The 27479-nt window shown below is 42.4% G+C and overlaps 2 protein-coding genes across 4 annotated transcripts in view; one reads left to right on the forward strand and one right to left on the reverse strand.

Moving 5' to 3' along the window:
- The window catches only part of ubtd1b (ubiquitin domain containing 1b), a 32587-nt gene extending 28282 nt beyond the window's left edge, over positions 1–4305 (reverse strand). The window contains exons 1-2 of one of the 3 annotated variants that reach the window (XM_034108039.1): positions 4195–4305; positions 3150–3342 (exon numbers count right to left, since the gene is read on the reverse strand). In XM_034108039.1, coding sequence (XP_033963930.1) covers positions 3150–3231 — 82 coding nt within the window. In that variant the 5' untranslated portion in view covers positions 3232–3342; positions 4195–4305. Of the gene's footprint in view, positions 1–3149; positions 3343–3590 lie in introns of all 3 variants that reach the window. The other 2 variants (XM_034108038.1, XM_071206820.1) reach the window with 2 other exon arrangements.
- A 438-nt stretch (positions 4306–4743) lies between these two features.
- Positions 4744–27479, forward strand: part of mms19 (MMS19 homolog, cytosolic iron-sulfur assembly component) — a 29872-nt gene continuing 7136 nt past the window's right edge. The window contains exons 1-25 of the mRNA XM_034108037.2: positions 4744–4853; positions 5303–5351; positions 5915–6015; positions 6458–6543; positions 8198–8272; positions 8519–8588; positions 10190–10318; positions 10784–10845; positions 11485–11571; positions 12270–12344; positions 14157–14234; positions 14539–14677; positions 16604–16758; positions 18301–18382; positions 19671–19796; positions 20574–20655; positions 20756–20853; positions 21001–21162; positions 22590–22739; positions 23154–23247; positions 24097–24199; positions 24557–24628; positions 25232–25358; positions 25451–25557; positions 26768–26824. Coding sequence (XP_033963928.1) covers positions 4766–4853; positions 5303–5351; positions 5915–6015; positions 6458–6543; positions 8198–8272; positions 8519–8588; positions 10190–10318; positions 10784–10845; positions 11485–11571; positions 12270–12344; positions 14157–14234; positions 14539–14677; positions 16604–16758; positions 18301–18382; positions 19671–19796; positions 20574–20655; positions 20756–20853; positions 21001–21162; positions 22590–22739; positions 23154–23247; positions 24097–24199; positions 24557–24628; positions 25232–25358; positions 25451–25557; positions 26768–26824 — 2454 coding nt within the window. The 5' untranslated portion in view covers positions 4744–4765. The remainder of the gene's footprint in view (positions 4854–5302; positions 5352–5914; positions 6016–6457; positions 6544–8197; positions 8273–8518; positions 8589–10189; positions 10319–10783; positions 10846–11484; positions 11572–12269; positions 12345–14156; positions 14235–14538; positions 14678–16603; positions 16759–18300; positions 18383–19670; positions 19797–20573; positions 20656–20755; positions 20854–21000; positions 21163–22589; positions 22740–23153; positions 23248–24096; positions 24200–24556; positions 24629–25231; positions 25359–25450; positions 25558–26767; positions 26825–27479) is intronic.

Genomic DNA, 27479 nt, shown 5'->3' on the forward strand with positions numbered 1-27479 from the left:
GAGAAACTTTCCATCGGTGAATTTGAACGGGACAAAACCTGCATCCTAAACTTTGAAAAGAGAACAGATATGCAACAAGCTGCACTTGATCACTTCCACCATTTTATTTTGAGTACAATAATCTCTCTTTTGTATGTTGATATATATAGCTGAACCCTTAAGGTTGTTTCCCATCCTAAGGGAGTTGTAACGGTACAACTTTTGTCCATATTTGGCTTTTTATACGGCGTATGGTAAAAATGAACACCTGATGTATCATGATGATTGTATTTTGTTCCTCTATTGTTCCGTGTTAACACCGGGTACATGCAGGAATCCTGCCATCAAGCCTTTCAAGACCCTTCCCATACATGTTAAGACCTCATCGCCACTTGGAGTTCTAACCGGTTACCTTGGCGACACACTTCACCTCACATTGACTATACACAGTATTGATCGTCCTTCCTCCTTATCTTCCAACCATTTGGACGCAGACTTGCATTTCCCCATAACGACGTTGCTTAGCAACCGGCGTAAACGGAGCTTCGCGCGCTATCAAGCAGTGAGCGTGCGATGTCCTGTTCAGATGACGTCTAACCCAACGGGATGCCATCAATAAACTCCACAGAATCTCACTACACACCTACGCCGTCGCCATGACTACATTCAGGCAGACTGTAGAACACAACCTCTCTGGACCATTTAGATACTTACTGAAAACAAGATACAAAATGTAACACCTTGGAAAATGCCGTTTATACTTTTTAATAGCCTTAATTTCACTAAATTGATTTATCAACTTGTAATACTTGTTAAGACCCCGCGGACCCCCTGTAACATGCTTTAATGTTCAAAAAGCTCTTTATTTTTCTCATACTGCCTGTGCTGCAGCACCTCTTTTCACCCTCTGTCTGAAACCAGAGCCCAGTCTGCTCTGATTGGTTAGATTTGAGCCTTTGTAGCCCAATTACATGCACACAAACCTAGATAACACACGACAGGAAAGGGAAAACCCCTAAACAGTACAATAGGGCCTCTCTAAGGTTAATCCAATAAGTATTAGGGCGGCGGTGGCGAAGTCCATACATGACTTCCGGGCGAAAAGTACGGCCCCGCCCACTTTTGGGGGAAAACAACGCTGTCAGTTGAACGACGGTCGATACAAATTCTGAAGTTTTTGCCAATCCGATCAGAAATGTAAGAAAACCGTGGATTTGTGGATCTTCGAAGAGCCCGGTTACGATGGCCAGACAGGCAAACAATTACATTCGATCATTTGAAATTGACAATCGGTCTCGATATATGGTTAAATTAAAAGCAGTAGTCAAGGCTGTAATTTCGCCAGCTGTTACTCTCATGAGCGAGGCGGAAAATAATAGTCGTATCATGCCAAAAGGCTGCCGTGTCGTTTATCGCACCTCAAACATTAAAACAAATCCACAGTTACGTGTTTCTGTACTTCCTCTAAGAAGAAAGGACAGTAGAAGAAGAGCTCTGTGGCTTCAGGCTCGATCGCCGTTCAAATGACAGCGTTGTTTCCCCTAAAAGAGGGCGGGGCCTTAAAGTGACGTAGATGTGTCACCTCATCTATGAAAATCGATAGCCTACGATATATCGAGCCCGATCGTTTGCCTGACAGGCCATCGTAACCTCTTTGAAGATCCAGAAATCCACGGTTTTCTTAAATTTCTGATGGGATTGGCAAAAACGTCAGACTTTGTATCGACCGCCGTTCAACTGACGGCGATGTCGCCCAAAAGTGGGCGGAGCCATACTTTTTGACCGGAAGTGTTACTCTCATGTATCGGGACAAGGCGGGAAAGGTCACCAGTTCAAGTCCCGGAAAGACCAAGTGCTACCGAGGTGTCCGTTCCCCACACTGCTCCCCGGGCGCCGTACATAATGGCAGCCCACTGCTCCCAACACTAGGATGGAAACCGTTTCGTGACATAGTACCTGTACTACGTCACGACAATAAGTTGAATCTTCTTCGATTAAGTATGTTCATTGTTGTCTGTGCAGACATTCAGAACGTCTGTGTGGCGCCTGCGTCATTCAGTTTTGTAAATATAACATTTTCTTCGCTAAGAGCTTAAACAGCAATCCAAACGCCGTCCGTCACTATCAAACAAGTGTCGGAGAACAAAACAAAGCCAGTGTTTATCTTTAGAAGAATGTTATCTTCCGGGAAGGTAGATAAAAGTAACATCAAGTCCCTGGTGTGAAAAGTAAACGTTGGGAATCAGTAACAACAACCCCCTGCTTGGTCACCCCGTCGTGCAGGGTGCCGCTCCCGAGGCTCCCGTACCACCACTTTTAAGATAGCAAGTGGACGGATTAAGCGTGAGGTTTGAAATTGCTGGCTGAGGAAATTGCTGGCCTTGGTATTGGTGCTGAGTCAGGGAAAAGTGGGCGTAGTAGTGTGGGTGATTTTGGTTTTTAATCGCAGGATAGTAGAGTTTGTCTGGGTGGTCAGCGCAAGAGAGTAACACCAGTTTGTGTGCTGGAAAAACAGGAAAGGAAATTCCTCCAAGTAGAAAAACAGAAAGAAAAGGAGGCTGACTATTGCCCCGTGGAGAGGAAACTCGCTATGGAATTGCTGAATGTAGATATACACATTGCATTTCATTAACAGTTACAACTAAGTCTCGTGGAAATGTCCTCATGCATACTTTGTCTCGATACATGTCCTATACGAGAGGCAGTTCTGCACGAGTGACTGTAACAACATGAGTACACACATTGGTATGAGACAAGTGTGTGCAGTTTTCCACACAGACCCCTGACTATGGAGGGAGTGATGTAACAAGTAGTCCTCTGGTTGTCTTGTCAGTGTCCCCGCAGAAAAACAAAAGATGATCAAGGAGGTGAAACCCACTCACACGTTGACACTTGAGATGCTTTTAAGGCTGCTGCAGGAGTGAAATACACCTGGATACATTGAGTCTCGACCACTTCTGGTGGTGTTTTGATCATTGTGTGCACTTGTATGTGTCTGGAAGCCTAATTTGCATGCCGTAAAGCAGAAGTAGACCTTTTATCAGATGCCACAAAATGTCTCAAAACTAGCCTCATGTTGCCTTCACTAACGTTAACAAAGTGGAAGTGGAACTTGTAAGTAGTGGTGTTGCAAGAATACAAGATACTTAAGTGAAGCACACAAGTCTTACCTCCTCGTCCACCATTCCTGGAGGACCCTCGGCTCTGTGTGTCCTCCCAGCCTTCCCAGTATCTCCCCACACATCCTCCCATGGTTGTAGGGCTTCAGACGATTTCCACTAGCTGAGAAGGGGGCCCATCGCGGAGGAAGACGATAAACTAGGTCCGATTTGGAGCACGGGTTGCAGGTCCAATGTGGCAAACCTATGGGTCATCCGTAGCGGCAAACACAGGGAAGCTTTGGTGCCTGATAGTCTGAGAAATACCTGCAAAAATGTTGCTTAAATGCGTGTTCTCTTATGTGCTATCTGTGTGTGACACGACCCCACAGGATTTAAAACTAGTCCCTACACTACAAGTTTGAAAAACAGGAAGTCGACAGCTACAGATACCAAACTATTCTTTTTTTAATGTTAGAATACAACGAGCAGCATGTCAGATAATGAACTTGCCTGCAAACTAAATGCTGAAGTCCACCTTCTTCAAGCTAACAAGCCAACAGGGCCAACCGTGGATGTGGAAAGAAAACAGGATACTCCGTTCACTCCTATGAGAGTTGCTCAGTGGCGCATGAATCCCAAAATACAGCGACTGTAGATTCAGAAAGAACCAGGATCATCCGGGGCCTCGTTCTTACGGAGCATGCGCACTTGAGTGTTCCCTTAAGACCCACCTCCAAACTCGGTCCACTGAATGGAGAGGAGAAAATAACTCTGAATTCAGCTTTTTACAACTGTTTAGACCCTAATTATTTAAATAAGGGCCATGAAAGTGTTCGAGTTGGGTAGTTTAATAAGCTAAAAAGAATGTGTACGCTGATTTACAGACGTCTCTTTCCCCAATGTCAATGGAAAAAAGTATATTTCGGCCAAAACGACGTCACGGAAGCTGTATTACCACCGTTTGAACACTACGCCCATTCATAAAAATCTGCTTCAACGATCGGCGCACTTCCTGGCTAGCTAGCTACTACAACATCAGTAAACACACACTTCCGCACACTCGTGACCATTTTCCAGTACGTTTTAGTTTCCTCCAAAGGTAGTGGATAGTTACAGTTTCCAGCAGACTTCGGTAGATCGCTTCAGTTATTTGCGGTTGCCTCCAGATTTAGTTTTTCCTCGTTAAATCCCACAGACTTCCCTCTTTTGCTGGACTTTTCCACGCATGCGCAGAAACACGCAGGCAGGTGTTGGGTTCTCTTACGTCAGGAACAAAAGCAATCAGGTTCAGAAACAATTGTATTGCCGAGTAAGTTTAGAGATACGAGGAATTTGCCTTGGTATATATGGTGCATACATAAACACAGTTACAGGCATTATGTTTTATGTTTTCATACATTGTTTTTAATGATACTGGTCATTTTATTTTAAGTTGAAACAGCAATATTGATGTAGTCTTTACAGTGTGTTTGAATTCGGACAGCACTTGAAGGCATCACCAACACATTTTTGAACATTAAACATTTTTTATTTCATTTTTACCAACATATAAGTAACCAACATAGCAAATATGTCACAAAACATAGCTAGTTAATGTTTCGTTTTAAATAATAAAAGTTAAATGTGTCATTTTTCACCCCTAACTTTCCGCGCATGCGCAGTCTCAATTCAGTAACAGGGGCACGATGGCTGCGGACAGTGCGCTGCTGCTGTCTCTGGTGGAGGAGTATGTCTCTGGACTGCAGGACAGCAAAGCCAAAGATACAGCAACAGGTAAATAAGACTTCATCCTAATTTCCTCCACATGTTTCCAGAACACCAGGTTTTAAAAAAACAAGCCTTTAAAGCTTGCTGAGCTTCAGGGATGCGCAACACGGCATGCTGGGAAACGAGCTAACTTAGCACCACAACATCCTGTGTGCTCTTTAACCTCAAGTCACACAAAACACACATTTTTTAACTAGTTTATTCATTTTATCAAGTTATTAGTACACCCTGAATGTACCCCTCGTGTTCAATTGTGCTGTCATTGATTAATAATGTGAATGTAGATGCTAGTTAAGTTATTACCGCTTGCTAGCTGATGTGTTTGTGTTCATCCTGTCCATGAACTCTGCACCTTTGAACCTGCCCATACTGCTAGTTAATCTGTTGGTAACCACTAGAGATAGATTAGTTATGCGTATGTGTTTGTTGTTCACTAAACTTGGCTTTTTGTGCAGCTGTCAAAAATGGAGAGTTTACAGTTCTGCAGCTGGTGGAGGCACTGGGGTAAGCTATCAACATTTGTATTATTACAGCCATAACATTAACACAATAAAAGCATTATCATTGTATGATTTAAAAAATATCCTCCATCTGTTGGATTAGTATGAGTATGTTAAAAAAATACCACTGCTCTTACCCATTTATTGTAGATATGCTGGACAATTATTCTTTAAATCCTTGAAAACTTCTTTTTAAATTGTTTAAAAAAAATGTTTTATACAATTTCTTCTTTTCAGTATCAGCTCATATTTCTAGTTTTACAATTTCTCTTCCCCTGTTTTTGTATGCACCATTATACACGAAAGCAAATTCCTCGTGTGTAAAAACCAACTATAATTTAGCATATATTGCCCAGCCAAACGCATATGGAGTATAATAATAATACATGTCTTTTATATACCACTTTTCCTGGTGCTCAAAACGCTTAATATATAATATATGTCATTATTTAACTTTAACATATTTCAGATTTCAATTAATTAAAAAGCAACATTTAAACTCAAGAGTTGCTCGGCTCTCATATCAATCGTTTTCTTATAATTAACATTTTTCCTTTCCTGTTGTAGACTGAGTCTGACCAGCTCTCAGCCTCACACTCGAGCCAGAGGAGTCCAGCTTCTCTCCGAAGTTTTACACGAGTGCTATGGAGGTCTTACAGAGAAAGAAGGTGACTTAATTTCTAATTTACTGTTTCGAGATATCGTAAGCAATACTCATTGTACCCCGGCTCAGAACCAAACACGCCGAAGCTGCTTTTACTTCCCGAAAACCTGAGGTCTTCATCAACGCCGAGTTCTTTTCACTTGTTTTAGCCCCTACTGTATTTACAATGTTACAAACTATTCTGTATCTCTTTTATGCATGGTTTTTATAAATCTGTTATTCCATTGTGTTTATGTATTGTGTTCCTTTCTGTTGTCTTCCTATTAAGTGTCAATGTCTGAAAATGTGCGATATAAATAAACGTGGTATATAGGTGCAAAAACCATCGCCTTATTGCTTGAGATATAAAATTTGATTGCTTGTAGTTGCAGCAGCACATGCACCATATTCATGTGAAGAGTTATATTATAATATATATGTTATCTTCCTGTGTCTGTTCTCCACAGTGGAAGTGCTCCTTGTCTTCTATGAAAACCGTCTGAAGGACCATCACGTCATCACTCCTCCGGTTTTACAGGGGCTCAGAGCGCTGGTGAGTGTCCTTCTCCTGTAGACTTTCAGTGACAGAAAGATTGTTGATTTTGCAAATTTAGTTTTTTGCTTTTTTCAGGTTTTATCAGAATCAGAATCAGAACACCTTCATTAGTCGCACAGAGGCGACATGTACGTCGTTACAGCAGGAAAAAGAGCCGCAGACAGCTTATTGTGTTACATGCATTAAAAAGTACTAAGTTATGATATGATACAAAATATAATAAAAAATAATCCTGTAACAGTTCTTAGGATTTAGCAGCCAGGTATATATTAGACCCTCCAGAAAAACGCGGACTAAAAAATCCTTGATTATGCGATTAAACGTGCGGGGGTTTTATGTGATTTTATGCGGTGAACTTGCGGGAGGTGCTAAAAAATATGCTAAAAAAAATATGCTAAAAAAAAATATGCTAACATTTTTTTTTTAAATACTGGGCTGTCTTATTTATTTATTCTCTCTCACACACAACCTGCCACTAACGTTAAACCCCTGTACTCTTCAATTAAACACATTCAATGTTTATTTATTGTAAAAGCAATTGGGCTATTTTAATCACACACACACACACACACACACACACACACACACTTCTCCGCCTCATTCTGTTTTCATTTACTCGTTCGTTATCTGACCAGCTTCAATCTTGTAGGCTACTCACCTCGTTTCTTGTAGCCCTCGAAAGGGTTTGAAGGTCGATGCCTCGGTGAACGTGAGTTGTTTGGCTTTCTTGTCCGCAGCAGCAGAAAGCATTTTCGAATGTTTGAATGAATCAAAGTGGGTCTTCACCGTGGATGTTCTCTTATGCTCCAACACATGGGGTGCAGAATAGTTTCCCCCCACTTTCGTGCGAGACATCGGGGAACTGCTTTGCCCGGTCTTTAGCAGAAATGTTCGTCGGATTAGATGTTTTCATCTTGGTGTTTTCTCTCTCGCTCCACACGTTCAGTCTACGGTGTTGTTTACCTTCTGTGATGCGTGAGCTGATGACGTCGCGTCCTCATAACATTACATTACATTTGGCTGACGCTTTTATCCAAAGCGACTTACAATAAGTGCATTCGACCAGGAAGACACAACCTTGAAGAAAACAGAATCATATAAATACATCAGGCTTCATAGAGCCAAACATTTCAAGTGCTACTCAACTGGCTTTAGATAAACCAGTCCTTTATTAGTATATAAGTGCTCTGTTAGCAGTTCTTTGTTAGTAATTCTATCGCTCGAGGTGGAGTCGAAAGAGATGAGTTTTCATCATCATCACTACTTCACTTCAAGACGAGTTAACTTTTTTTCCCTCAACTTTGTGTGGAAAAATGCGGGGATTATGCGCCCTTTTAAAAATCTGTGCCATTTTGCTATATATATATTGCACATATAGCACATATGCACATAGTTGGTTGGTATTTAACAGCAAGGGGTGCAAGATAACTTAATTAAGAAGCATGCATACAAATATTCAAGATAAAAGTAGATACAATTTACAAAACACACATCCAGTACCAGAGTTTTGAGATATAGCAGCCAGGTGGAAGTATACAGTATTTATTCACGGTGTGTATGTGTATATATATATATATATATATATATTGCACATCATTTTGAGAAGCTCTGACTCTTGTGCACATTGTGTTTGTTTCTGCCTTCTTTCCAGACGAAATGCGCGGTGCTGCCTCCTGGCTCAGCGGTGTCCATGCTGAGGTCTTTGTTCCAGGATGTTCACGTTCAGGTGAGATTATATTCATATTTGAACATACAGCCAAAGACATCAGGATCCTGAGCATATCTGCAAACACAAACTCTTGTAAAATATCCACAATTGGAGTGCTTCAAGATAATTGTTTCCTCTACATCTGCAAAGCCCTTCCTCTTTTTCAAAGTATGCTTTTGTTGGTAAACTTGACTCATCTAGAGTTCTTGATTCCAAGGTATTGTGGGTAAAAACGCTCATAGATTCTGTTTATTTATCCCTTAGTCTTTAATGCTGACGGAGAGAGCCTACGTCTACAACATGCTCATCAACCTCATGGCGATCAGAGAAGCAGGTACGTCTGATTCCTCAGTTCGTTAGTTACCAACATTTCCCCATAGTTACTGAGAGATGGAACAACACAAAGCTTCTCTGTTATATGGCGCATTTCCACTGCAGGACCTAGCCCGGCTTAGTACGGTATGGTTAGGCCTCGTTAGGCCAGGCTCACTTTATGCTGCGTTTCCATTACAGGTTAGGAACTGGGGCAGTAACTATAGTAACGCAGTGTAGGCAGGGCGGAGCGACGAACTGCCGTGACGTTATCTTCGATGCGAAACACAAAACTAACATTAGCCGTTAGCTGTTAGCCCTCAGAGCTCACAGCTCCTCATATCTGTTCAGAAACTAGACAGAAGTTAAACAAGTACAAACCACAGACTGCCTGTGTCATGGAGAATACAGTCGCTGGTTTATTCATGTCTGTAGGCCGTTGTTGTGAGTGTGGACGGATGGTTTTTACTAACCGGTATCAGTGTGTTGTTACTTCGGCATCATTTAGAAACGTGTATTACAATTAAATCACGGTCAAATATGTTAATTTTGTCGTAGTTCTCTCTGACCAATCAGCAGTCAAGAGTGTTCACGTCACTAGTTTAGCATGCTCAGCCCGGTTGTTGACCCGGTAAGAACCTCGATTTTGGAGGGCCAGAAAAACTGTGAAAAAGTAGCCGCTAGCCGGAATGACGCCACGGCAGTTGTATGCAGCGTCGCTCCGCCCGCCAAAAAGCCGATCGCCCCGCCTACACTGCGTTACTATAGTAACTACCCCAGTTCCTAAACTGTAATGGAAGCGCAGCATTAAAGTGAGCCGGGCCTAGTAAGGCAAGGCAAGGCAAGGTTATTTATATAGCACTTTTCAACACAAGGCAATTCAAAGTGCTTTACAAGAAAATGGCATTTAAAATCAGTCATTAAAAAGAAAAGCTAATAAAAATAAACATTAAAAGAAAAAGTACATGGATAAAAGTTACAGTGCAGTTTAAGATATGAATAGTTCAATTAAAAGCAGCGATAAGGCCTAACCAAACCGAGCGAGGCCTGCGGTGGAAACGCGCCAATAGCTGTAGGCTATTTGCAAACACGAGAGACGGAGTCAGACATTGTTATGGCTCACCTAAAGGTTCTTAAACGATTCCCAGACCTATAATTAAGGAGAGAGTTATCACACCTTCTTCTGCTTTGTTTAGCAGTTGAATACTTTGCTTAGACTAACTGTATAGGAAGCAAACAGATGCAACACAATGACGTGTGTGTGTCTGTCTGCCGCACACAGCGGGACGGTGTCTCCTGTCCTCCAGCAGTTTCTCCTTGTTCTATCGTAGTAGAATACACGTATTAAATATTCCTTATAAACGTTCAAATTAACATTTTTGTCATTTGGATTGTCTAAATTGTAATTTCAATATCTTATTATTATCCAAGCCTTAATACCAATACTCAGATTAAGAAATGTTCAGCACAATGTCAGTTTCCAAACGACTTCCTAACACAACTTCCTCAGAATTTCAGGACCAGGCGTCATTTCGGCCGTCTGCCAAACATCATATGGTGGAACAATATTTCTATCAGCAGAACTTAAACAAATCTGTGTTCTCCTGTGTGCCCTCTCCTCAGAACTGAAGGGCTTGGGACCAGACTTTGTGTTTGGTTTCGTCCAATCAATGGACGGCGAGAGGGATCCTCGTAACCTGCTGTTAGCGTTCCAGATCGCCAAAGGCATCGTCCTGCGAGGTTATGATCTAGGTGAGAGTGCTTCTTTGTCGTCTCTGTCTGTCTCTGGCCTTTCCTTCAACTGTGTTACGATCTGCTATCACCAGGCTCCCTCCGATACGATACTATCGCGATACTTAAGCCACGATACGATAGTATTGCGATTCTACGATATGCTAAGTATGCGATATTGAAGTTAAGTCGTTTAGTGGTATGCTAAAGTAATGCTAATATGGATGTAGCTTAAATGTATTTGTTGTCTTGTGTCTTTTTATAGCCTTACGTTGGATTTTGGAGTTGTCAATACATTCGAAATCATCAGTCAAGTGTACGGCCATCTTTCGGAGGGATATGCTACAGTTTTTATAATAAAATATCAATACTTGGCGTGCGTGTATCGATACAATATCGCCGCCAAAGTATCGCGATACTATGCTGTGTGGATGATTTCCCCCAGCCTTGCTAATTAGCCTGATTTCCTGATGTCTGCTGTCTCAGGTAAATTCACAGAGGAGCTGTTCGAGGTGACGTCCTGCTACTTCCCCATCGACTTCAGCCCCGTAAGTCCCCGTGTTGTTAACTCGCTGCTTTAGTGTGACGACAGCAGACAGAAATGTCATCAGCGACTTCCTGTGAGCTCAGGCTGACTGTGAAACACATCACTACCACACAGCGTCTGTCTCCGCATCGCCTCACACACATTTCACATAAACCTGCAGACGAGCTGTAGAAATACATGGTAGATCTTTCACAGCTACACATCTGCAGCGCAGTATTACTAAACAACGCAAAAATAATTATTACATTTGCATCAAAGCTTCACGACTGTTATTTTTTAACATGCAAGTAAATCTAAATATAGTTAAATAAATTGTATACATTTAAAGATAGGAGATTATAATAATGAACATTTTATATCAAGGAAGAAATAATTAATAAACAATCATAACAACAAATTAATAAATATATAAATTAAAATAAACATTTAAATAAAATGCAATTAAATTAGATAAAAGAGTGGTAGCAATATAATAGTGATATTAAAAAAGGTACAATAATGAATTCAAAACTAAATAAATGAAGAAAAATCTAATAAATGTGCAGTAACAAAAAATAAAACAGATAGCATAAAATTATCAACATCAACATTCTTCTGAAAGGTATAAATGGATCCATTTATAATCTCTGCATCATTACAGCCTCCCAACGACCCCCACGGCATCACCAGAGAGGAGCTGATCCTCACGCTGAGGGACGTCCTCGCCGGGACGCCACGATTTGCAGAGGTAGGACGACCAAATGATAGTTCGTATTTTAGTGGAAGTTACGGGGGTCTTGTGGCCGAAGAAGAATATTTATATACGTCCATCCATCTTCTCCGCTTATCCGTGGTCGGGTCTCGGGTATCAGTTCCAGCAGAGAGCCCCAAGCGTTCCTTTCCCCTCATCAACCAGCTCTGACTGGGGGGTCCCAAGGCGCTCCCAGGCCAGAAGAGATATAGTCCCTCCACCTGGTCCTAGGTCTACCCCTCGGTCTCCTCCCATCCTAACTAGGAGCCCGAACCACCTCAACTGGCTCCTTTCGACGCGGAGGAGGAGCGGCTCAACTCCGAGTCCCTCCCTGATGACCGAACTTCTCACCTTATCCCTGAGGGAGACACCAGCCACCCGGCGGAGAAACCCATCTCGACCGCTTGTATCCGCGATCTCGTTCTTTCGGTCATGACATATTTATATATTATTTTTTTTTATGTGTTCCAGCAAACTATACGGACATATTCACACTTCTGATTCCTTTTTTTCCCCTTTTTTATACAAAATGTGACGGAAAGCAAGAGAGAAACATTTTGAGAAAAAATAAAAATACATAAATTATAACAAAAGATTATGATATAAAAAGGGTTTGTAGTTTGTAAAAGTGTTTTTGTGAATATATCTTTGATTGAAAACAATTCTGAAAGATAATATTACGTCCTGTTTTCCAGTTTCTGTTGCCTCTCATCATCGAGAAGCTGGACTCAGATGTTCAGAGCGCGAAGCTGGACTCGCTGCAGACGCTGGTGAGAAATCCTACTTTTTAATACACGCAGATATTTCCCCTAAAGCACTTAATAAACTGCAATGAAGCCGACATTTACGGAACACTTTGGAGGGCACCTATTATGCAGAATCCTCTTCTCCACGTCTCCTCTACATCAACATGTGTCCCCTCTTCTCCATGTCTCTTCTACATCAACATGTGTCCCCTCTTCTCCATGTCTCTTCTACATCAACATGTGTCCCCTCTTCTTCATGTCTCTTCTACATCAACATGTGTCCCCTCTTCTTCATGTCTCTTCTACATCAACATGTGTCCCCTCTTCTCCATGTCTCTTCTACATCAACATGTGTCCCCTCTTCTTCATGTCTCTTCTACATCAACATGTGTCCCCTCTTCTTCATGTCTCTTCTACATCAACATGTGTCCCCTCTTCTTCATGTCTCTTCTACATCAACATGTGTCCCCTCTTCTTCATGTCTCTTCTACATCAACATGTGTCCCCTCTTCTTCAGTGTCTCTTCTACATCAACATGTGTCCCCTCTTCTCCGTGTCTCTTCTACATCAACACTGTGTCCCCTCTTCTTCAGTGTCTCTTCTACATCAACATGTGTCCCCTCTTCTTCATGTCTCTTCTACATCAACATGTGTCCCCTCTTCTCCATGTCTCTTCTACATCAACATGTGTCCCCTCTTCTCCATGTCTCTTCTACATCAACATGTGTCCCCTCTTCTCATGTCTCTTCTACATCAACATGTGTCCCCTCTTCTCCATGTCTCTTCTACATCAACATGTGTCCCCTCTTCTTCGTGTCTCTTCTACATCAACATGTGTCCCCTCTTCTCCGTGTCTCTTCTACATCAACATGTGTCCCCTCTTCTTCCATGTCTCTTCTACATCAACATGTGTCCCCTCTTCTCCATGTCTCTTCTACATCAACATGTGTCCCCTCTTCTCCATGTCTCTTCTACATCAACATGTGTCCCCTCTTCTTCCTTTGTCTTCTACATCAACATGTGTCCCCTCTTCTTCCATGTCTCTTCTACATCAACATGTGTCCCCTCTTCTTCATGTCTCTTCTACATCAACATGTGTCCCCTCTTCTCCATGTCTCTTCTACATCAACATGTGTCCCCTCTTCTTCATGTCTCTTCTACATCAACATGTGTCCCCTCTTCTCCATGTCTCTTCTACATCAACATGTGTCCCCTCTTCCTCATGTCTCTTCTACATCAACATGTGTCCCCTCTTCTCCATGTCTCTTCTACATCAACATGTGTCCCCTCTTCTTCATGTCTCTTCTACATCAACATGTGTCCCCTCTTCTCCATGTCTCTTCTACATCAACATGTGTCCCCTCTTCTTCACGTCTCTTCTACATCAGCATGTGTCCCCTCTGTGGAAAGAGACTCTGAAAGTTTCAGGAACAAAGATTTTCTCTCTTTTTGATCCATTTCTATAAAAACCTGTCTGAAAATGAGCTGATCAGATTTTGGCCACTTTGTGATGTCATAACGATGTGTTGTCTTGAGTAACCATTAGCCAATCAGCAACCAAGGTACCCCCCCCCCCCCCCCCCTTATCACCTGAATCTCCTCTAGAGCACCATTGAGTTCTTTGTAACCAAATGTCTCTCAGAGGGGCGTGGGGAGGGGCTCCTTATCTTCATCTGAAGGAACAGACAGAGAATCAGCACTTTGGAAACAGGGCTGAAACAGAGGGGATTATGGGTAATGCTGCAATGATCTGTTTGGTGTTTCAGCCAATCAGAGACAGGTTCTGTTGTAAGAAGACATTCTGGTTCTTATGTCCTCACTCTTGATGTTTTTCAGACTGCTTGTGTGTCTCAATACGAACACAAGGACCTGGCAGAATTCCTCGAGGGACTGTGGGCGTCACTGCGCAGAGAGGTGGGTTTTTGGATGATTATGTACAAAAACATACCCTTTTTTTATTCCGCAGTGTTTACTTAACGACAGAAATGATCCGTTTTATTGAGAGCCTCCAAAGGAAATGAGAAGAAAGGAACATGTGGTTTCTGGCGCGCTAACCTTCAAGATATACAAAGTGAGATCCAGGCGATGCCGACACCCAGCAGTATGTCGCTCTGCTCTGAGCAAGAGACGAGAACGAGTCAAAACGACCTTTCGTCTCTGATTCAACCAAGAGTCAGAAGTACTAACCGATCTCCCCCTTCTCGTTGTTTCCCTGCAGGTGTTTCAGACATCGAGTGAGAAGATCGAGTCTGCCGGCCTCGCCGTGGTCACCGCCATCACTTCCTGTCTGTCTCGCTCCGTACTCAACTCCGACTCTGAAGACTCCCTCAGCACCTTCCTGGAGCTCGTTCTCAAAGGTGAACATCGTGAAATCAAGCTCATCTTAACACTAGTAACCTTTTTTAAAATGTTTTTGTTAACATTTTATACAATATGTATACAGTAGGGATGGGAATTTGAAAGCAAATGTATATTCGAATATTCGACCCCCCAAAAAACGGTTAACCGAAATGTACATATCCTATATAAAAAAAAAAATTGGGTAAAAATTGTTTTTTTAACAATTTTTTTTCAATAATTTTTGGAAATAACTACATACTTGTTCAAATAAGTGTAGAAACCAAGTCGAATTTGTCAAATGTATTGAACTGGTGATCACAGTTTGACAGCTATAGGCTTTCATGTGTGGAGGCGATTCACAATCCGGCCAGCTGTAGAGAAGACCCTCACCGCACTCACTAACCTGGTCGAAGTATTTCCACACATTACTCCTTTTTGACGCCATGTCTGAGAAGGACTCTTCTTAGTGTAAATAATTACAGGACTATGACTGGTAAAATATGTTGAATACCGGCAAAACTAAATCTCTCCAGTCAAAATGTCTATGAACTTTGCCCTTCATACAAAGACACATCTTACATACATTTCAAAATTAATAACATTTCCCGCGCCTTTGGTTCCATTCAAGGCAGTTTCGCGGTGCATAGTCTGAACTCAAAATAATCATATTATGAGGTTTACACTCGTCAGTATATTCAATCTTCCTCATCATCTGCGAGCTCCATACCTTCCACACGCAGATCAAACGGTTTCCAAATCTTGTCAAAAAAGTATTGCTCCCCTTTTAGTATACGTGTTTTTCTTTCCAGAGGAACAGTTGTTAAAGCTCTCAGGTCGTGGCCATTTCTACTGATCATAATTCCGTTGTTGAGGTCGACTAGAATATATTTACATTGTTCAATGTTTCAAACTCACAGCATCTCTGTATAGTCTGTGTATTCACTCTCTGTCCTAAACGACTTGTTGGAGCTCCTCATCACAACGACGTGGCCTTGAAGTGAAGTCGGTAATGGCCGGCTGTGCTGCGTCTTTCTCTGTAACCTCTTTGGCGTGCTTCGCACTCAAATGCGAACGCATTGTTGAGGTTGAGCTGTGATAGACCAACGTCTTTTCGCAGAGCTTGCATTTAACTTCCTTTGGACTTGTAAGTTCGAAGTAGTTCCACGAGGAGGAACTCTTTTTACCTGCCGCTTTGTTCATCTTTAGTCGCACGTGTGAGGGTAAACAAACTGGTGGTGTGACCAATGACCATTTACAATTATTAATACTATTACTATTATTAGCATATATATATTTATATATATTTTGGTTGAAACTAAGCCAGAAAAAAAAAAAAATACATAAATAAAATTTAAAACAAATATATATATATATAAAATCGATTTTAAAAAATAATATTCGATTATGGAGACTGTAGCGAATATTGGAATAATCGAATAATCGCTGGCATCCCTAATAGAGACTAGTGTTATTAATACACACGTTTGAAGATGCAATACGATTTAGAAAAGACTTGAACACCTATTTGTCCTGTTGCAGGCAGAGTGACAATAAGACGGTGTGTAGAAGTTTAAACGTGTTACACCAAAGAGCTGTGGTGTTCTGCAGCTGAAGCAGCTGGGCGGGAAATGAAACCACAATGACCGTCTCATTTTCCACCTTCTGTGTTCATACAAAGATAGCCCTAGTAAATACACAAAAGAAGGGATCTACTTTCTTATTTAATCTCATCCTTCTGAATTCATATTGTAATGTTTGATTGCTCTAATTAACTCTTAAGAAGCAGGTAACTTGCTTTGAAGAAAACACGTCAGCTAGATGAAATCTAATGGCCGTAGCACCAGAAGCAGAAGCGGGGTGACACGGACGAGGAATCTGACGAGGAATGTCGACTGGTCTCGTTTTTCTAATCTCCTGACTGAACGTGTGATTCTGTCTTCCAGACTGTAAGCACCACCTGTGCGAGCCGGACCTGAAGCTGGTCTGGCCGAGTGCTAAACTCCTCCAGGCCGCCTGCAGCGCCTCCTTCAGGGCGAGCTGCGTCATCACCGCCGCCATCATGCCCTCCCTCATCGAGCAGTACACCAACAGGGCTCAGGTACATCGCAGAAATACTTTGTTATGCTTTCAAAATGTTACATGTTTTGGTGGTCTAACTCTCATGGATACGATGGTGAGGTGGGCTGATGATCGGAAGGTTGCGAGTTCAAATCCCGCCTGGAACACCACGACTCGTGTGCCCTTGACACGTAGCCCTCGGTTACTCCAGGGAGAATGTCCCTGTAATCGGTCGCTTTGGAATAAGGCGCCTCCTAAATGCCTAAATTGTTAATTATATTTTTGGGAGAATAAGCCCCACAGAGTGTCGGGGTGTTTCTCAATGTCGAGGAAGGCTGCTCCAGAGCCACTATTTCAAGCATGCTACGTCATCGAGTGCCGCCGAAGGACTGTTCCAATGTCCAGGATGCTTAGAATTCTACCGAGGCCGGCGTACTTTCTTAGCGAGAAATTTCGAGGTAGTCTTAAAATCCCCACAATGCTTTGCGCACGGACCAATTTCCAAATCTTTGGCGGAAATCGCGCTCGATTTAAGGCGGGGCCTCTGTTAGCCTGTTCCACCATTCTTCGTTTTCCGAGGCTAGGAAGGATTCTTACCTCGCTTCTGAAGTGAAGACGTGTGCTACCAAGGAAGCGTCCTCGACATTGAGAAACACCCTCTCACTCATTGACAACGCAACACAGAGCAACAAGAACGTTGTCTACTACAGTAGCCATGAACTCGCATGTATTTTCCTATTTGAGGGGGGGTGGATGCGTGGGCCACCCGAATAGATTAAGGGGCCTTTGGCTGTTCTTGCCGGGGGGGGGGGATGCGGTGCGGTGCCCCCACAAATGTTTTTTTTTTGTTCTATATCATATAAAAGTTAATATTTTTGTATTTTGGAGTGGACTGATAAAATACTATATTTGGCCTTCTTTCACACGCATTGGCTTCAGCTGATATTTAAATGCATTTATCTTAACTTATTTAAAGCAGTAAACTCAAACTCAATGAAAGTGGTGATCAGCCATGTTCAAAAGTCTCCTGTGAAGGATGTCATGAAGCCTGAATGCAATCGAATGTAAAACTAAAAAGGTCTGAATGATGAAAGTAGTAAACCGGTCAGATTTGACCCGAAGACAACAGGAGGGTTCAGCATGCTTTGTCATCTCACCTTCAGCTGGTCTGCACTCGTTATAACTGATATCGATGAATTTGCTCGACTGTCTCAAATTGTAATGATTGTGTGCATTGCTTGAATTGCACTTAACAGACTGCATGTCGTTTGTCTTGTGTGTCATGTGTTGTCTTTTTGTGTGTGTATGTCTGTAAGTTGTTGCTGTTGTCGGGACCCCCTTGACAACGCATCTCAAGGGGTTCATCCCAATGAATACCAATGTCTATATATATTTTTAATGATCACCTTCGACTTTGAGAAACTGGGACATTTTTCACATTTTGTTTTTACATGTTATCGACCCATCGACTAGTGAGTGGTCTCGTAACAAATCAGAAGAATAATCTATAATGCTAATAATTGTTTTCTGCAGCCGTAATGTGAGATGAAATCAGTAAACACGCCTGCATCTCTCTGTGCAGTGTTCCCAGAGACGCACGTTACTGGAGGTGGTGCAGAAATTCATCCAGTCGGTGAAAACCTGCCAGACTTCAGAGAGCAGCGGTGAGTGCTTGTATCTGCATCAGGGCGTAGTATAGCATATCATTCCAGACATTTATTACACATTTAAATATACAAACCTCTGTTTTCACATGTAGAGCTGTACGAAAGAAGAGAACACAAACCAAGCATTATTTATGTTTTACTCTCAAAGCACACACTTTTGATTTGATTTATTTCGAACGTGTAAAACAATAATGCAAAAAAATATAATAATGAATACTGTACAAATGTAAGCAGTATTAAATTGATACCAAAATATATATTATCGACTTACAAATGGTATATAAATGATATGTACATGTTGTCAGATTGAGGAAAACATTCACCAGGAGAGGTTTCTTGACTAAGAGAATGAATTCTGGGGGTTGGAGGCGGAGCTTAGACTTTCCCACTTTCAATTTTAAGGACCACCCTAATGTACATATCATGTATGTTGGGGAATCATTTGCCCTGCATGTCCTCCTTCGCCCTCTGACGCAGCCGACCGACCTTCAGCAGCCGTTATCTCCCGTAAGGAGGTTGTTGATGTTTGTGACCGGGCTACTCTCGGTCAGAGATAGACATTGTTGTGGGACACCTGGAACACTTCCTTCTCGGCGTGTAGATGACCCCGAGCCGTAAGCGACAACAGATGTGATTCAGTGTCCTCAGCTGTTCAGTCTATTGAAGAATGTTGATTATCCCACTCTGAACTACCGTACTTTTCGGACTATAAAGCGCACCTGCATATAAGCCGCAGCAGCTAAATTGTCCGTCTGTCTTGCTCTCGTTCTGTCTCTCGGTTTTACTTTGGCGCGCGACCTGTCTCACTCTTTTCCGGCCTCCAGCTTTTCCTGCTGGAGCCCGCCGCTTAAAGGTGGCGGGCTCGGACCGGTCCTAGAGCCCATAGAGTTAAAGGTGGTTAATTTTACCTGTAACATCCATAGATCTAGGAGGTTCCCTAGTGGCCGTTAGCTGTACAAAAAAAAATGGGGGGAAAAGTCGCGGCTTATAGTCCGAAAAGTACGGTAGTTGAAACCTGGAGCTACAGGAGGGCTCTTCGGGATTGATTGTGGCATCTCAACCCGTGGCCCGTCGTGTGAACTCTCCGGCTGAAGCTCCAAATAAACCGTCGGTGTGTTCTCTTTTTGGTGTGAACGCAAAATCCCAGGAACTATCGGAACTAAACGGGAAAAGTACTCCGGTGGGAAAGCGCCTAATGAGAGCTTTGAAAAGCGCCCATAAATAAAATGCATTATTATCATTATTATGAACCTTGTTTTGTGTTTTGTTTCCTCCCTCCCATCAGAGGACAGTGTGTTTGTAGCTTTCCGGCCCTCTCTGTGCAGCATGGTGTTCTCCGCTCTGACGGAGACTAACTCCAGTCTGCAGGTCACGGCCTGCTCTGTGCTCACATCTCTGGCTCAACAACCAGGTGAGAGGCAACTCTGATGCTCACAGCCTGCAGCAGATTTAAAGGTGTCCTATCATGCTATCTTTAGGCATACATTATGGGGCTCGGATATATAAAAACATGTCTATGATGTGTTTTGCTCAAAATACAAAACAGATCATGCATTTTAGAAATCCCTCATACCCCTTTATTTCAGCCCTGTTAGAGAAACGCTGATTTTGGGTCCTTAGCTTTAAAAAAAAAAAAAAAAAAAAAAAAAAAAAAAGGAGGAGGCGGAGCTAATGCCTGATCAAAATTCTACGAGATACTCAGATAAATACTGCGGTGATGAAACGCCATATCATGGATTATCAAGGATTCTCTCTGAAACAGTCTGGAGCTCAAAAGCTTTCTCTCTTGCCGGTTATACCACAAGGTGAGTTTTTACTTCCTGCTTCTTCACACACATGCTCTCCAGTACAGGTTAGCTCTGAGTGTTAGCGATGCTAATGTAAACACCGACCATATTACGTCCAAAACAGTCGGGCATTGTTTCTGATAGCAACGTTTCTGATTGGGCCGTGGGTCCACATTTCAGATATTACGTCATATCGGACGCAAATCTGGATCAGCTCCGTTGTTCCCCGTTTTTAGAGATTTGGGTACGGAGGAAAAGAGAGGGTTTTATTTTCTGACGCTGCGTGAGTTCCCTGACACACCGGGGACACATGTTGATGTATAAAAGACAGCAAAAAGTGCATTTTGCATGATAGGTCCCCTTTAAACAGAAATTCATCACCTTTTTTTTAAATCCCCCAGGTCTGCTGCTGGACTCTGACATCGAGCTGGCTGTGGATCACCTGACCAGACTGCTGCTGACGGAGCAGGACCACACCGTGAGGTCAGAACAATCTGTCTCTAGTCTGACTCCGACTTCTCTGTTTTCTGTCTTTAAACATCGATGGTATTTGTCTGACTTGTTGTCCTGCTTCTGCCTCCAGTGTTGCTGTGGTGGAGTGTGCCGGAGCTTTAGCGGAGTTACACCCTGCAGCATTCATCAGTAACTTCATCCCAAGACTGAAGACGGAGATGTTTTCCCGTAAGAAAAAAGCACACACTAATAAATATGACACGGTTTACCTCTTTGATTGTATTTTTCCCCTTACATGAACATGTTTCTTGAGTTTGCAGATCTGACTTTATGAACAAATGATCCATCTTCCTGCTTTTCCTCTCCTCTGCTCAGAGCCCAGAGATCAGGACAACAACAGAGCAGAATCTGAGCAGCTTTCCCATCATGCAGTGCGGCAGCGGTGTCTCTCCGCTCTGGCTGCAGTGTCCATAAAGCCCAGCGTCGTCCAGGAGAGCACACCTGTCCTGCTGCAGGTCCTCAGCGCTGCTCACACAGGTAATCTGCCCGGCAACAGGGCACTCAAGTAGTGGAGTACAAATACTTTGTTACTGTTCTTAAGTAAATGTTTCTGGTGTCAGTACTTTACTCCACTACTTATTTTTCTGACGACTTTTTACTTTGACTTCTTACATGTTGAACCCAAATACCTGTACTTTCTACTTCTTACATGTTGAACTCAAATACCTGTACTCTCTACTTCTCACATGTTGAACACAAATACCTGTACTTTCTACTTCTCACATGTTGAACTCAAATACCTGTACTTTCTACTTCTTACATGTTGAACACAAATACCTGTACTTTCTACTTCTTACATGTTGAACACAAATACCTGTACTCTCTACTTCTTACATGTTGAACACAAATACCTGTACTTTCTACTTCTTACATGTTGAACTCAAATACCTGTACTTTCTACTTCTCACATGTTGAACTCAAATACCTGTACTTTCTACTTCTTACATGTTGAACTCAAATACCTGTACTTTCTACTTCTTACATGTTGAACACAAATACCTGTACTTTCTACTTCTTACATGTTGAACTCAAATACCTGTACTTTCTACTTCTTACATGTTGAACTCAAATACCTGTACTTTCTACTTCTTACATGTTGAACTCAAATACCTGTACTTTCTACTTCTTACATGTTGAACTCAAATACCTGTACTTTCTACTTCTCACATGTTGAACCCAAATACCTGTACTTTCTACTTCTTACATGTTGAACTCAAATACCTGTACTTTCTACTTCTCACATGTTGAACACAAATACCTGTACTTTCTACTTCTTACATGTTGAACACAAATACCTGTACTTTCTACTTCTCACATGTTGAACTCAAATACCTGTACTTTCTACTTCTTACATGTTGAACTCAAATACCTGTACTTTCTACTTCTTACATGTTGAACCCAAATACCTGTACTTTCTACTTCTTACATGTTGAACACAAATACCTGTACTTTCTACTTCTTACATGTTGAACACAAATACCTGTACTTTCTACTTCTCACATGTTGAACACAAATACCTGTACTTTCTACTTCTTACATGTTGAACACAAATACCTGTACTCTCTACTTCTTACATGTTGAACACAAATACCTGTACTTTCTACTTCTTACATGTTGAACACAAATACCTGTACTTTCTACTTCTTACATGTTAAACACAAATACCTGTACTTTCTACTTCTTACATGTTGAACCCAAATACCTGTACTTTCTACTTCTTACATGTTAAACACAAATACCTGTACTTTCTACTTCTTACATGTTGAACACAAATACCTGTACTTTCTACTTCTTACATGTTGAACCCAAATACCTGTACTTCTACTTGAGTACAGGATGTGTGTACTTTTGCCCTCTCTGAGTTGAAGCTGAATATTAGAGTCGTCTCTCTGTGTTGCTTCCAGGTGGTTTCTCGGTGGAGGAGGTGGTGTTGGCGTGCCGGAGCCTTCAGAGGATAGCGGAGCAGGTTCCGGACTCGGAGGAGACGGGGCGCTGCTTCCATGATGTCATCATCCCGCGCCTGCTGTCTCTGGCTCTACAGGCGGCGCTGCAAGGTGAGCACGATATTCAAAACTCAAACCATAGAGTCTCAAACTTCTGAGAAAGACACGTGGATATTCTTTGAGACTAAAGGAACAAACTCTTGAAAGAACTTGTTCAATTAATTTGATACAACGTTGGAAAGTGATTTAAAAAGAACTTATTGTGTTATACCTGTGTTATCTACTTTCTCAGTGTTATTATTGATTTGATTTCTATACTTTTCTTTACTATATTTTTCATATTCACGTGTTTAATTGAGTTGGATTTGAGACCTTCTACATGTTGTGTCAAAGAAACTGTTCATCTAAATTGGAGTTCTATTGGATGTAAAGGGGAATGTGAGAAAATTACTAATAAAGAATACGTTTTTCCCCCTAAATTTGATTTGCATTTGAATAGCTTTACTTCCTGTTGATGTTTTGTAGGCGAGGATGGTGATCGTAGTCCTCTCCTGGAGGAGGCGGTCCTCTCCGCCATGGTGCCCATCATCAGCACTTCCTGCTCCCGGCTGCAGCCCACGTCAGTACCGACTCTCCCCTCTACAGTCAGCACACTCGCTGCTATATAACATGTGCAATATTATTATTTCTAATTACGTATCTGCCACTACGTGTTTTTGCACTACTACCGTACTTTTCGGACTATACAGCGCACCTGCATATAAGCCGCAGCAGCTAAATAGTCCGTCTGTCTTGCTCTCGTTCTGTCTCTCGGTTCCACTTTTACTTTGGCGCGCTACCTGTCTCACTCTTTTCCGGCCTCCAGCTTTTCCTGCTGGAGCCCGCCGCTTAGAGGTGGCGGGCGCGGACTGGTCCTAGAGCCCGTAGAGTTAAAGGTGGTTAATTTCACCTGTAAAATCCATAGATTTAGGAGGTCCCCTAGTGGCCGTTAGCGGTACAAAGAAAATGGGGGGGGAAAGTCGCGGCTTATAGTCCGAAAAGTACGGTACTTATTTTTAATATTGACATTAATTATGTGACCGTCGATGTTTCCTGTAGTTATTGAATTGCTCTTTTTGCGGCACTGCTAGTGTACAGTTTTATTATTATTGTGTTTTTTGTAACTCTGGCAACAATTTCCTTTGGGATTAATAAAGTCTTATCTTATCTTAACAAACCTTCTCAGTAAAATGTGTTCGAGAAAACACAATTACAATACGTATGACATCTGCACGTTAGCAATATGTAATTATATGTTCCTCACAGTTCAATGCAGTTTCGCAAGTCGTGTTCTAGATTTTAAATCAGTGAAAAAAAGATACTTCTACTTCCTGTCAGCTTCTCACGTTGTTGTTGTTGTTGTTTATTCGGTGTCTCCGATTTGTTTTGTCGGAGTATTCTTCATGTGGCTTCCTCTCCGTGTCGTCAGGTTGGCGCTGCAGACGGCATCGAGAGCCGTGTCTCTGTTCCTCGATGGAGACGTTTCATTTCTGCCCGACAACTCCTTCCCTTCAAACATCCAGCTGCTCAAGGTTCGCATGCATTAAGGAACATTATGTTTTTTATGATTAGATTTAAAAAATACTTCAGAATCATTAAAGAAAGTACAGAAATGTACCAACCCTAGTTTAGGCCTTTTGTATTTGCCACACTTTTGCATGTTTTTAGTTTACTTTGCTAATTGTCTGGTGAGCCCCGTTTACTTCTTGATTAATGAAAACATCATCTTGTGGCTTCAGAAATCAGTTTCCTCTCTTTTTCTCTCTCTCCCGGTTATTTTTATATTTCGTGACCTCCCGTTGTACCCCTAGTCCAGGAGGGAACGTAACAGTCACACGTTTTAAAGTCTCTTTAAAGTGTGTTTTTATTGAGGCATGTTTTTTTCCCAGCAGCAGCACTCGTGGACTCAGACTCAGATGGTGTGTCTGCTCGTGGGGTGTGTGTGCTCGTTACCTCGCAGCGTGAGTCTCAACTTAATTATCTTTAAACATTATAATAATCGATGGATATCTTCCTTTCATAATGTATTAATCTCAGAACTGTCAATTGCGTCTGTAAACGATGTTGGAAGATAAATGGAGGCTGCAGACCTTATTATGTCCATATTGGGCGGTGGTGGCGAAGTCGATAGGGACTTGGCTTGGCAACTGGAAGGTCACCAGTTCAAGTCCCGGCAAGACCAAGTGCTACCGAGGTGTCCCTGAGCAAGGCACCGTTCCTCACACTGCTCCCCGGGCGCCGTTCAAAATGGCAGCCCACTGCTCCTAACACTAGGATGGGTCAGAGAAACAACGAGGGATTTCCCCACGAGGGATTAATAAAAGTCCATCTTATCTTATCTTATATTGCACAACTTTAAATATGGAAATATGATCATCGCCAATTTACGGTAAAATAATGAATGGATATGTTAAAATGTGTACGAACGAGTGGACTTAAATGCAGACAAACTATATCTTTAATATATGTTGAAAAAAGGCTTCTTGCAATTATTTCTTTGTCTGTATTTCAATGTGTTTTTGTGCCATTTAGTGAAAAACGTGGTTCTTGTTTACGTTGTTTAGGTGGAGGTTCCTCGGGTGGATGAGCTTCTGTCAGCTCTGGAGGAGATGAGCTGCTCCGCCCTCCACCCCCTGTCCTACACCTCGGCAGCTAAATGCCTTTCTGGTCTGCTGAACAAGAAGCCACCCGGTCAGCTTGGGTCCAAATCCGGCTTCTTCTTCCACAACTGAGTCCCTCACGTGGTAATCGAGTCGTCTGTAACAGTTTGGTTTCTTCTTCAGGCGATTCTCTGGACAGCCGGATTCACAGCACGATGAAGAGGGTCTGCCGTGAGCTGGACTCTTCGTCTTCATCAGTTCACACTCAGGCCTTCACCCTCATGATCTGGGTGGGTTTGCAAAGTCTTCAAGATACAAGGCTTTATTGTCATTAGCACAATCGCTACAGTGTAGATATGTCAATTAAAAACTCCTCCAACGGTGCAACATATATATATATTATGTTTCTCTCCTAGATTTAAGATATTAAGTCAGACATTTATGTGACGAGACACAAGTTCATTTAACTTTTGTACCAGTCGGTTGCCAATCAATAAAGCAAGGTAAAGGGATTGTTTGGATTTAATGAAGTAGGGATGCTCCGATCGATATCGGCCGATATTCACTCTCTGCCGATCCGGAGAGCCGATCACATGACGTAAAATACATGACACTTTTCTCTGTGCGCGGCAAAACGAGCTTGCTTAATGCGCCCCATTAAGGCAAGTTTATCTACCGTACTTTTCGGACTATAAAGCGCAATTTAGCTGCTGCCCAATTTAGCTGCTGCGGCTTATACGCAGGTGCGTATAAGCCGCAGCAGCTAAACTGTCCGTCTGTCTTGCTCTCGTTCTGTCTCTCGGTTCCACTTTTACTTTGGCGCGCTACCTGTCTCACTCTTTTCCGGCCTCCAGCTTTTCCTGCTGGAGCCCGCCGCTTAAAGGTGGCGGGCGCGGACCGGTCCTAGAGCCCGTAGAGTTAAAGGTGGTTAATTTTACCTGTAAAATCCATAGATTTAGGAGGTCCCCTAGTGGCCGTTAGCTGTACAAACAAAATGGGGGGAAAAGTCGCGGCTTATAGTCCGAAAAGTACGGTATATAGCACCTTTCAACACAAGGCAATTCAAGGTGCTTTACCAACATGAAAGACATTCAGACAAAGATATTTAAAAACAGTAAAAGATAATAAAAGAAACATTAAAAGAAAAAGTTACAGTGCAGTTTAAGATATGAATAGTTAACTGAGTTTTAAACATCACTTTAAATGGAAGATCCCCATAGGCCCCGCCCACTCGATCGGATCGGCGATCGGTATTGGCCGATACTGATTCCGGCGATCGCCCCAAAATTGGCGATCGGAGCATCCTTACGAGGAATCTATTGTTACTGTGGAGGAGTACGAACACAACATCAAAGTCCCAACACCAAAATACAAGACAAACTTATCAGGGATACGTCAAACAGCCACACTTCAAAACTCCAGTCCATTTCATTTGTAAATAACAGAAGTATTTGTTGGTTTAAAAAGCAGCAAGCTCAATAACGTTGATTTTATCTCCAGGTTGCCAAAGCTCTACTTCTCCGATACCACCCTCTGTTCCCCGCCCTGACCGACAAGGTAACCACGCACCTGTTACCATGCACCCTCTTCTTGATGTCTCTTCTACATCAACATGTGTCCCCTCTTCTCCATGTCTCTTCTATATCAACATGTGTCCCCTCTTCCTCATGCCTCTTCTACATCAACATGTGTCCCCTCTTCTTCATGTCTCTTCTACATCAACATGTGTCCCCTCTTCTTCATGTCTCTTCTACATCAACATGTGTCCCCTCTTCTCCATGTCTCTTCTATATCAACATGTGTCCCCTCTTCCTCATGCCTCTTCTACATCAACATGTGTCCCCTCTTCTCCATGTCTCTTCTACATCAACATGTGTCCCCTCTTCTCCATGTCTCTTCTACATCAACATGTGTCCCCTCTTCTTCATGTCTCTTCTACATCAACATGTGTCCCCTCTTCTTCATGTCTCTTCTACATCAACATGTGTCCCCTCTTCTTCATGCCTCTTCTACATCAACATGTGTCCCCTCTTCCCCATGCCTCTTCTACATCAACATGTGTCCCCTCTTCCTCATGCCTCTTCTACATCAACATGTGTCCCCTCTTCTCCATGTCTCTTCTACATCAACATGTGTCCCCTCTTCTCCATGTCTCTTCTACATCAACATGTGCCCCCTCTTCTCCATGTCTCTTCTACATCAACATGTGTCC

The sequence above is a fragment of the Pseudochaenichthys georgianus genome, chromosome 19, assembly GCF_902827115.2.
Source record: "Pseudochaenichthys georgianus chromosome 19, fPseGeo1.2, whole genome shotgun sequence".
Classification (NCBI taxonomy): Eukaryota; Metazoa; Chordata; class Actinopteri; order Perciformes; family Channichthyidae; genus Pseudochaenichthys; species Pseudochaenichthys georgianus.